Source organism: Otolemur garnettii, unplaced genomic scaffold (assembly GCF_000181295.1).
Source record: "Otolemur garnettii isolate 467f Iridium unplaced genomic scaffold, OtoGar3 scaffold00002, whole genome shotgun sequence".
Lineage (NCBI taxonomy): Eukaryota > Metazoa > Chordata > Mammalia > Primates > Galagidae > Otolemur > Otolemur garnettii.
The window spans coordinates 37,071,653-37,083,823 of NW_003852397.1; the positions used below are offsets into that span (position 1 = coordinate 37,071,653).

Below are 12,171 nucleotides of genomic sequence, written 5' to 3' on the forward strand. Positions count from 1 at the left end.
GCGTGCAGCGACGTGGCGGCGGGGCCGGCGCCGGGCAGCGGAAGTGGCTCCCGAGCTGGGACTCCAGTGTTTGTGTTTTGGTTCGTGAAGAAGCCTGGGGCTAGCCTGAGGGGAGGAGGCAGAGGAGGGAGGAGGAGGAAGAATTAGCTGGAACTCGAGCGCGGGCGGCGGCGGAGGAGGAGATAAGAGGAAGGCGGAGTGGCGGGAGGCGGAGACGGATCCCGACAGGGGCGGCACCACGGCACGAACCCCGCACAGTCCAGTGTGAGGGGAGAGGCGCGAGGAGGAGACGCCTCCGCTGCCACCGCAATAGACTAACTCCAGGCTTTCGGGCCCCCACGCTGGGCCTTGTTGTCAGGAAGCTTCAGTTCCGCGGCTCAGTTTGCTGCGGCCTCAGGTAACCAACCCGCCCCTCCCCCTGAGCATTGCAGGCCTAGACCCCGGCTTATCCGCGGTCCCCAGCCTGTCCGCGGCCTTGAGCCCCTCGCTCTCCTCCCTCACGCGCACCGGTGGCTGGACCAGAGGGCTATAGAACCCATTGTTTTGTCCTGCCAGCCCTGGTGACTCAGTCTTCAAGAGGCTCTGGAGACCGGGATTTGGGGACTGAGGGAGCGACGGGTGTCACCCTCTTTCCTTCCCAAGATGGCGCCGTGGGAAGAGTACTGGAGGCCGCGGTTCCGCCTGGCCCCTGCCCTGGGTCTGGCGGTCTCGGGGGCGGGGGGCGTCAGGGTCAAAGCCGGCCAGGTTAGGGGACCGAGGATGGCAAGGCCAAGGGGCCTAGCGAGTATTGCTTATTGAGGCAGCACGGAATCGGCTAGCTCAGCTGCTCTTCTAGCAGGAACTGGGCCTACTGCAGGTGCGAATTTAGGGAGCTCCACCTACAACTTTCAAAGACGAGTAATGGAGGGGATGTGAGTCTGTTCAGAATAGGCTGTCTGGAGACTTTTGTTTCATCCGTGGAAGGTAGTGAACTGCAGCTTTAAAGAAATTCAAGGTAACAGAACAGCTCGACTCCTGCAGGGGGTAGAGACCGTGAAACCTGCTCTGGTGGTCTCTTCCTTGGAAATTTATTATCTCTGAGACTTTGAAACCTTTTAAGCTCCGAACGAAGTAGTATACATGCATAGATTTTATCTTTGCTTAAGTAGGATCAAAGCGTTAAATTAGTCGTGTTTTATTTAAGTAATAAAGAAAAAACATGCGTACACCTCTGGAAATACTCAGGTCTGCTAATAAACTTTTTTTATTTAATATATATTTGGACACCATCGCACTTTGTTGCCCCAGGCATGAGTGCCTTGGAGTCAGCCTAGCTCACAACAATTTCAAACTCCAGGATTCAAGCGATCCTCCTGCTTCAGCCTCCGGAGTAGCTGGGACTACAGGCTGCTGCCTTGACGTTAGGCCAACTTTTTCTATTTTTAGTAGAGAGAGGTCTGAGCTCTTGCTCAGGCTAGTCCTGCACTCCTGAGCTCAAAGGATCCAACCACCTGGGTCTCCCAGAGTGCTAGGATTACAGGCATCAGCCAAGGCACCAGGCCATAGGCTTTATTCTTAATGTAAAATAGGGGTAGTATGAACTCCTAGAGGTGTAAGGAAAGTAGAAGGAGCAATGCCTGGCACAAAACAAGTGCCCAGGGAATTTTTTCATCAGAGAGCCCTTAGGACTTCAAGTATAGAATACTAGTTGTTTTCAAAAGAGTAAAAATGTATATTATGCAGAATTCTTTTGCAAAACAAAACAAAGTTTCAGTAAGTAGTGAATACACATAATGAATGCACGTAATTTTTAACCTCAGTGTTATGCTAACCGTATGTTTAAAATTAAATCTAGTTATTTCCTGTTTGAGATTCTTAGGGGGAGTAAATAATTCAATAGCTTAAGCTAAATCAGAATCTTGTTTGTTTTTTTTTTAATGATAGTCTGATGCTTTCCCTGAAATTTTGGAAGTACTGTAGAAATTCAGAGCATATTGTCCTTGATAAGTAATTTGCTGTTTTGTAGATAGGAGACAGTAAATGTTTCAGTTGCTAGTGTGTGTGTAGTATCTCAGGGCGTGGTGGTGCATTTCAGTGATGGTCTATTGATACTTAATCATTATCTCACAAAAGGGCCATTTAATTGCCAATTTTAATACCTTCTATGTGGTGGGTACTATATTAGAGATTATTTACATATATTGTCTCATTTTTCACAGCACCTATGCAAGTTATGGAAATAGAGACTTGGAAATTAAAGCATTTGCCCAGACAGGGAAATTGGCATGGCTAGGATTAAACTACCAAATCTGGTGTGTTTTTGGAAGGGGTGGGAGGGTAGTTTTATTTATAGCCTATTATTTGAAAGCAACTCACATACTATGTCAATTCATCTGTAATATTTCAGTATGTATGAGTAGCTAAAGAACTAGTGTTTAAGGCAAAGAGGTGATTTTATTGCCTTGAAAACTAAGATCTCACAGGTATGTTTAATGAATTCATTATCAAGGGTGTTTTATGTAAACTCAAATTTTATGAGGAAGGCATAGTTCCTATATGAAGTAGCTAAATTTAAATATAGCAGAATGTTTAAGGAGTGAATCAGATTTTATATATTAACATATAATCAGATTTTGATTAAAGATGGAAGCAAACTATTTGGATTGATTTATAAGTAGATTTGAAAAAGGGTTCTTCAAATATTCACTAATTCCTTTGAGACTAAAAATTAGCATTACTTAAAAAATGATGAGAAGACATTGAAGCCACTGTTCGGTCTGTTTTTTCCAAATGTGTTATTAAATAGAAAACAGTGGCATTAATATTGTTAGCCCAAAAATTACCCAAAAAGTTACAATTTACAGTAAATACACTTCAATGAGTCACTAATAATCCTACCACTTAGAGAACATTAGCATTTCTGTGTATGGTGTATTTAATTAAGCAGATGAAGAAACAGTTGTAAGTCTTCAGCCTCTAGGCACACAAACTTGAGCCTTAAAATATTTATAGCTATGTAATTAACCATAAGTTAAATGAAATACAGGTGCAATTTAACAGAAGTTTTTCAAATAACACTAAATGCTAAGATCTGTTCTAAGAGCTTTTCATTTACTTATAACTTAGTTTTCCTCAAAACAATTTTAACCCAAGTTGTTTGGCTCAGAACCTGCACAGTTGGTTCACCTTGTTGTCTGTGTTTGAAACTCACTTCTGTGTCATCTCTGTCACAGTAACTGTGTGACTTCAGGTTCTTTAATCTCTCTGTATCTCTGTTTTCTCATTTACAAGGATTGTAAATGGTACGTAGGATTGTTGAGTAGTTAAGTGCTTAAAGCATTCCTGGTGTAAAGTTGAGGCTTTAATAAAGGTTAGCTTTAAAAAAAACAATGATAAAGGCAACTGAAGGTGTTGGAGGGGAAAAACCCTGGAAATTAGAGTGATTTTAGGCTACTGGTGTCATATAATAATATGTTCTAGGCAAAATAAAGTGATTAATATTAGTTTTGCTTTGTTTACTGATCTGTGTATTTAATTACTTAATTTTTTTTTTCTGTGAGTAAACCTATGAATTATACATATTTGTTTCTTTACAGATTTCTTTACCTCCAGAAAGAAAAAAATTGACCCCTAGCATCCTGGAAGATTATTTAAGAATCTGAAATTAGGGACTTCTTTCAAATTTGGACATGGCTAATCGAGGTGCAACAAGACCCAACGGACCGAATACTGGAAATAAAATATGCCAATTCAAACTAGTACTTCTGGGAGAGTCTGCTGTTGGTAAATCAAGCCTAGTGCTTCGTTTTGTGAAAGGCCAATTTCATGAATTTCAAGAAAGTACCATTGGGGGTGAGATTTTCTTTTTTTCCTGTTTTCATTTAATTAAAACAAAAATTTTCATGTTCTAATTGTGTGACTCTGAATAACATTTTTGTTCAGCATACCTCAGGCTTTAAAACCTATTTTTATTTTTGTTAAAGTGATATCTCTTTACATTTTAATTTCCTGGTTAATCCCCATTGTGGCTGTATTGTAGCAAAAGTACAGATACAAACATGAGTAGACTCAGTGTCCTATATAAGAAGATTTGATCTAGAATATATGTGTTGATAAGTTTCAATTTAATATGTGCTTGTGTTCAATTATGTTTTCTTTAGAATGAATAGTAAAAGATTTAACCTTAAATTCTAATTTTATATAACTATTTTTAAATTAATTTATACCAATGTATAAAATTAATTTTAATTAAATGCTACTGTGATATATATGTAAGAATGCTCCTAGGGTAAGGGAAGAGAAAAAGAGATTGATGGAAAAGGACATAATGGGAAAATGAGACCTGGAGAAAAAGTCGAAGAAGAGGTAGAAAAGTGGTTGTGGTAGGATAGAGATAAGGGGAAGATAAGATGCAGAACAAACAGGAGACAACAGTACAGTGTTTTTGAGAGAAGACTGGGTGAGGTGGAAGGATCCAGGGAGCCTAGGAATTTGAGTCCATAGTCCATCCTGTGAAACATAGTAAGACCCTGTCTCTAAAAATACACACACATGTATTATGTATAGCAGAGGATGAAACAGCTTTTTGGGGGCCTTGTGTTTCATCTGTTAAATTATGCTATTAAATGAGATCTCAGAGGAACCACATGCCTTTAAGATTTATAATATTTTGCAAGTGGCATATAGAGCAGTACTATATTTTCTAAGGTATTCATGAGTATATTTTAACCCCATATTCGTTTTTGTTTTTTTTTTTTTTTTAAGACAGAGTCTCAATTTACTGCTCACAGCAACCAACAACTCCTGGGCTTAGGCGATTCTCTTGCCTCAGCCTCCTGAGTAACTGGGACTACAGGCACCCACCACAATGCCCAGCTATTTTTTTGTTGCAGTTTGGCCAGGGCCAGGTTCACACCTGCCACCCTCGGTATTTGGGGCCGGTGCCCTACCCACTGAGCCACAGGCGCTGCCCACCCCAGACTTTTAAAAAGTCAAATTTTGAAATATATTAAGACATCACAGATAGCCACTGGCAGATGGCAACTTCTTGGAATCCATCTTTTGGGAGCAAAACTTTATATACAGTGCATTTAGTGGGCATTTTTAAGCAAATACACTTGTGAATTTTGTTCATAATCTCAGACCCTTCCAGTAAGATAAATTAAAGAACTCTGTTAACTCCTTTTTCTAAATATGGGAAATATATTAGGGAAATATTATTTCCACTCTAATAGGCTCAGCAGTGTAATGGTGATCACCAGCCTCTTACCTTAGTATATCATGTTATAGTGTTACATTATTTGAATGTTTTGTGTTTTTTATAGTTGCTGAAAATTAGAAAGTAGTCCACAGTATGGAGTTTTTGAGTTGGAAGTCTTGTCATTTACAGTCATTTTAATGTACAGTGTATTATATCTCTAGTGATTTATTTAGTCCAATAATATTTGGTTTAATAATGAAATATTATCTCTTAAGATGGTATAACTTCCTCTAAAGTATAAATGTATTATGGGTTAACTACCTGGGCCAGACAGGTTTGGGACTTGCTATATACTACTCTCCTTCCGCTTCACAGTATATATTTAAATAATAATAACTGAAATACTACAGTACAAAACTTAATTCCTGGGGATCAGGTGTGGTGGCTCATGTCTGTAACCCTGGCACTTTGGGAAGTGGGGAGAATTGTTTGAGGCCAAGAATTCAAAATCAGCTTGAACAACTTAGCAAGACCCCTTCTCTACAAAAAATAACCAAAAAAAATTAGCCAGTCATGGTAGCACATCCCTATAGTCCTAGCTACTGGAGAGGATCACTTGAGCCTGTGTTAATTCTTACTAGATGATTTTTCACTATGCTGACCATATGTTTATTCAGGAGACGTGACAGAAGTACTCATCATGATTATAATTGTGGATACTAATCTTTTAATACTTTTTACTAACATCTCTTCACCTTTAAGAACTAAAAAGCCACGGTGGGAGGATCACTTGAGGTTAGGCGTTCAAGACCCGCCTGACCAAGAATGAGACCCTGTCTGTACAAAAAATAGAAAAATCAGCCAGGTGTGCTAGCTGAGGGAGCTGACTTGGTAAGCTGAGGCAGGAGGATCACGTGAGCCCAGGAGTTTGAGGTTACACTGAGCAATAATGATGCTACTACAGTCTGGCCTAGGCAATAGAGTAAAACCCTGTCTAAAAAGAAGGAACAATAGTAGATTTTAAGCCCTTAAGGATTTCAAGGTTTGAGCTATTTAATGATCAGTCTCAAAGGTTCCATAACGTGGGTGGTATGTATATTTGTTTGGGCTCATGTTTGGTAAAAGTTAACCTAGCAAGTGAACTTGGCCAACTCTTTTGCATTTCAATGGTTTATTTTTTACCTGATGGTTTATGTCTAGAAATACGAGTTATTCTAAAAAATACAAAGATGCCTTCTGTAGTTTACATGGCTCTTTCTAAAAGTAACTTAAGACTCCTTGTTGCCTCTCCATACCTCACGTAACACTCCTGATGTTTTTAGGTGTAATAGGTTTAGCAGTTTGGGGGATTCTAGCTTGTTGTGTAGGGGTTTAAAGTTTGCATGACATCTGTGTTCTTATTGTTTTTCTAAAATTAGCTGAGAGGTTAGTTAGCAAGAAGCTTTGGCTCAGAGGGTTGTCTTCTTGTGATCTCATCTCTAGGCTCAGCAGCTCTTTAGTAAGTATTTGTTGGTTGGTAGGGCTGGCCATTTTTCATTTAACACCCTGAATACCTAAAAAAACTTTAAATATTTCTAGTGAGTTTCTCTTGTCAAAAAATGGCATTTTTTTTTTTTTGAGACAGAGCCTCAAGCTGTCCCCCTGGGTAGCGTGCCGTGGCATTACAGCTCACAGCAACCTCCAACTCCTGGGCTCAAGCGAGTCTCCTGCCTCCGCCTCCCAAGTAGCTGGGACCACAGGCACCCGCCACAACGCCCGGCTATTTTTTGGTTGCAGCCGTCATTGTTGTTTGGAGGGTCCGGGCTGGGGATTCGAACCCGCCACCTTAGGTGTACGTGGCTGGCGCCTTAGCCAGTTGAGCTATAGGCGCCGAGCCAAAAATGGCATTCTTAAGAGGAAACTTATGTGCTATTTATAAGTGAATGAATCTTAAATGCAGGTTAGAATTTACAGTAAATTAGCAAGCAGTCAGATACTACAGTTTTAATTTCGAAAGCACTAATCAAAAAAGAAATGTCTATGGGCCATACTGTTCAGGTGATTGAACTATACATGAAAATATTAACATTCCTGTTACTGGTGCTTTCATTTTTTGAGCTTAAGTTTAGAGGACTGGTTCTCAAAGATTATTCCTTGTTCTAGAAATATCTTCTACATTACCCGGGAACTTGTTAAAATGCAAACTCCCATTTGAACCAAAATACTGGGATGGGGCCAACAATCTAGATTTTAGTAAGTCCTCCAGATGGTTCATCAGAAAGTTTGGTTCATTCTAAAGTTTGACAACCACTGTTATGTGTTGAGAATAGTTGATTCTTGTTTATACTAATATTCTCCCACAAATGGAGGTTTTGCTTTGCTTTTTTTGTAACTTTTTAATATGTGATGCTCACATCATATATCATCTGTATCTTTTAATATGATAGCCCCTTCCTACTACTAATCTGTTAGTCTTCTGCTAGGTATCTTTAAAAGAACATGGCCATTCTTTGTCCCATCAAAAACACTCTGCTTTTGGCTGGGCGCCAGTGGCTCACACCTGTATGTAATCCTAGCACTCTGGGAGGCCAAGGCCAGTGGATTGTCTGAGCTTACAGGTTTGAGACTAGCATGAGCAAGAGCGAGACTCCATCTCTAAAAAAATAGCTGTACCTTGTGGCAGGCATCTATAGTCCCAGCTACTCAGGAGGCTGAGACAAGAGAATAATTTGAGCCCAAGAGTTTGAGGATGCTGTGAGCTGTGACACCACAGCACTATATTTACCAAGGGCAACATATTGAGACTCGGTCTAAAAACAAACAAAAAAGTCTGCTTTTTTTCTACTTAGGGAGTATCCATAGTTTTCAGTGATCTGTGCCAATTTTGTTCTGCTTTACTGACACAAGTAATCAAGGACTGATATATACAAAATTAAAGAAATTAAGTGTCTTTTTCTTAAGCTATTATTAGTGATTATTAACCCTAAGTGAGTGCTGCTTCTGCTTCTGCATTTAACATTCATTTAGTTGGATGGGACAACTAACAAATTATTTTTCCTTTAAAATATCTATAGGCAGCTATAATCCTAGCACTCTGGGAGGCCGAGGCGGGTGGATAGTTTGAGCTCATGAGTTGGAGACCAGCCTGAGCAAAAAGCAAGACCCTGTCTCTACTAAAAATCGAAAAAACTACGGCAAGAGTATCACATGATCCTAAGAGTTGGAGGTTGCTGTGAGCTACGATACCACAACTCTCTATCCAGGGCGATAGCTTGAGACTCTGTCTCAAAAAACAGTCTAATAGGAATTGTTACAATTAAGAAAAAGAAGGCTGCCTGGCACCCGTAGGTCAGTGGGTATGGCACTGGCCACATACACCGAGGTTGGTGGGTTCAAACCCAGCCTAGGCCAGCTAAAACAACAATGACAGCTGCAACAACAACAAAAAATAGCCAGGTGTTGTGGCAGGTACCCGTAGTCCCAGTTACTTGGGAGACTGAGGGAAGAGAATCGCTTAAGTCCAAGAGTTTGAGGTTTCTGTGAGCTGCGATGCCACAGCACTCTACCAAGGGCAACAAAATGAGACTGTCTCTAAAAAAAAATAATAGAAAAGAAAAACAAGGCTTATTTCGCTTGACACAGTATTTTACCTTAACAATTTATGACCAGGTCTTCCTCAGGAACAAAGCTTTATTGTTAAGAGAGAAGATTCAGGCTCGGCACCTGTAGCTCAGTGAGTAGGACGCCAGACACATACACCAGCTACTTAGGAGGCTGAAGCAAGAGAATCAGTGAAGCCCAAGAGTTTGAGGTTATTGTGAGCTGTGAAGCCATGGCACTCTACTGAAGGCAACATAAAAAAAAAGAGAGAGGATTCAGTATCCAGATTGATTGATTGGTTGATTTTTTTGTGACACAGTCTCACTCTGTCACACACACAAAAAAAATTCAGTATCCAGATTGATTGATCTTTTTTGTGACACAGTCTCACTCTGTCACCAGACCAGAGTACAGTGGCATCATGGTTCACTGCATTCTCAAACTCCTTAGCTTAAGTGATTCTCCTTCCTTAGCTTCCCAGGTAGCTAAAGCTATAGGCATACACCATGATGATGCATGACTAATTTCTTTATTTTTGGTAGAGGTGGAGTCTTACTCTTGCTTAAGCTGGTCTCCAACTCTTGAGCTCAAGTGATTCTCCTGCCTTAGCCTCACAGAACGCTAGGATTACAGGCATGAGGCAATGCCCCTGGCCTATATCCAGGTTGATTTTAAATTCTAGCTCCAGCACATAACCAGCTGCATGAACATAGGCAAATGACATTCAGATTTTTTTCTTGGATGAAATGGAAGTAACAGAACCTAACTTGAGGCTGGGCACAGTGGCTTACACCTGTAATCCCAGCACTCTGGGAGGCTGAGGCAGACAGATTGCTTGAGCTCAGGGGTTAAAGACCAGCCTGAGCCAGAACAAGACCCTGTCTCTAAAAAATAGCTGAGCCTTGTGGCAGGAACCTGTAGTCCAAGCTACTTGGAGGCTGAGGCAAGAGGATCGCTTGAGCCCAAGAGTTTGTGGTTGCTTTGAGCTATGATGCCATGCCACTCATCCTCAGGGTGACTGAGTGAGATGCTGACTCCAAAAAAAGGGAAGCTAACTTAAAAGGGTTTTGGATAAGGACTAAACGAAATAATGAGGTGGCGCCTGTGGGTCATCAGGAAGGGCGCCAGCCCCATACACCACGTATGGTGGATTCGAACCCAGCCCTGGCCAAACTGCAACAAAAATAGCCAGGTGTTGTGGTAGGTGCTTGTGTTCCCAGCTACTAGGGAGGCTGAGGCAAGAGAATCACCTAAGCCCAAGAGCTGGAGGTTGCTGTGAGCTGTGATACTACAGCACCCTACCGAGGGCAGCAGAGTAAGACTATCTCAAAAAAAAATGAATAAATAAAATAAATGAAATAATGCCTGTAAGTTTTTTACCACAATACTTGGCACAGAGTAAAATGTTTACACAGTGTTACCTATTATGACCTACTACCATTACTTTTTGCTTAGTCATTTTTATCACTATGTCACTCTCAGTAGAGTGCTTTGACGTCACAGCTCACAGCAACCTCCAACTCTTGGGCTTAAGCAGTTCTCTTCCCTCAGCCTCCCAAGGAGCTGGGACTACAGGAGCCCACTACCATGCCCGGCTGTTTTTTGTTGTTGTTATTTAGCTGGCCTGGTCCAGATTCGAGCCCACCATGTGGCTGGCGCCATAACCACTGTGCTGTGGGTGCTGAGCCTCGCTTGATATTTTTGTTACACTGTTATGACAGCATTGTTTTAGAATGGTGACTACTATACCTAGCGCATAGCTTTTTAGTTTAGGATTTAGTTTAAGTTTGAGAGAATTTTAGGCCTGGGGTTGTTTTCACTTGAAAGGTAAAGTTTCTTTCTTTCTTTTTTTTTTTTTTTTGGAAACAGGGTCTCACTTTGTTACCCTTGGTAGAGTGCTGTGGCCTTGTACCTCACAGCCACCTCAACTCCTGGGCTCAAGCAATTCTCTTGCCTCAGCCTCCTGAGTAGCTGGGACTACAGGTGCCTGCCACTAGGCCTGGCTATTTTTTTGTTGCAGTTTGGCCAGAGCCAAGTTCAAACCCACCACCCTCGGTATATGGGGCCAGCCCCCTACTCACTGAGCCACAGGTGTCCCCCTGTATGTAGTAAATTTTTATTAATTTTCTTTCTCAAAGAAATCACACAATTACAGTTATGTGTATTTCGGAAATTAATAAGAGCTCAAATCTGAAGTGTTTTCACCATTGAATGATAATGTGAGGCAATAGATAACTACTTTGATATCATTTCACAGTGGATACGTATCAGAACATATTGTATTTCAAATATAGACATATTTGTCCGTAGCTCCTTAAGCTGGGCAGAGAGAAATAACATCACTTTCTAAACAGACAGAATATTTAAATCTGAAAATGTCATGTTTTCCCAGTAATAGGAGGCTTTCTACTATTGCCCTTCACTTGTTAGCCCTCAGAAGAACTAATTTGTATAATTGTAATGGGGGCATTTATTTAGTGTGCTTTTGTTTTTTTTCCAACTGCAAATTGTTGTTAATGCTTGTAAGAAAAGACAAAAGACCCAGAAACCAAACCACCAACACATAGGGTTTTTGATTGATGAGAAAAATATTGTTTGAGGCTCAGCGCCCTTAGCACAGTGGTTACAGCATCAGCCACATATACCGAGGCTGGTGGGTTCGAACCCAGCCCCGGCCAACTAAGCAACAATGACAACTGCAACAGAAAAATAGCCGTGTGTTGTGGTGGGTGCCTGTAGTCCCAGCTACTTGGGAGGCTGAAGCAAGAGAATCGCTTAAGCCCAAGAGTTGTTTTTGGTTTTTTATTGAGACAGAGCCTCAAGCTGTCACCCTGAATAGAGTGCAATGGCATCACAGCTCACAGCAACCTCCAACTCCTAGGCTCAAGCAATTCTCCTGCCTCTCCCTCCTAAGCAGCTGGGACTACAGGCACCCATCACAACGCCTGGCTATTTTTTTGTTTGTAGCTGTCATTGTTGTTTGGCGGGCTCAGGCTAGATTTGGGCCCACCAGCTCAGGTGTATATGGCTAGTGCCTTAGCCATTTGAGCCACAGGCTCTGAGCCTGTTTTTTGGGTTTGTTTTTTTTAAGAGACAGAGTCTTACTCTGTCACCCTCAGTAGAGTGCTGTTGCGTCACAACTCACAGCAACCTCCAGCTCTTGGGCTTAGGTGATTCTCTTGCCTCAGCCTCCTGAGTAGCTGGGACTACAGGTGCCCTCCACAATGCCTGGCTATTATTTGTTGCAGTTTGGCCGGGGTTGGGTTTGAACCCATCACCCTCTGGGGCCAGCGCCTTACTCACTGAGCCAGAGGCACCACCCCAAGCCCAAGAGTTCGGGGTTACTTTGAGCTGTGATGCCAGAGCACGCTACCGAGGACGAAACAGGAAGACTCTATCTCAAAAAAAAAAAA

At 41.6% G+C, this 12,171-nt stretch overlaps 1 protein-coding gene across 1 annotated transcript in view; it reads left to right on the forward strand.

Moving 5' to 3' along the window:
• The window catches only part of RAB5A (RAB5A, member RAS oncogene family), a 36,691-nt gene continuing 24,520 nt past the window's right edge, over nt 1-12,171 (forward strand). Inside the window, exons 1-2 of the mRNA XM_003781733.3 lie at nt 1-397; nt 3,576-3,831. Of these exons, the coding sequence (XP_003781781.1) occupies nt 3,669-3,831 (163 nt within the window). The 5' untranslated portion in view covers nt 1-397; nt 3,576-3,668. The remainder of the gene's footprint in view (nt 398-3,575; nt 3,832-12,171) is intronic.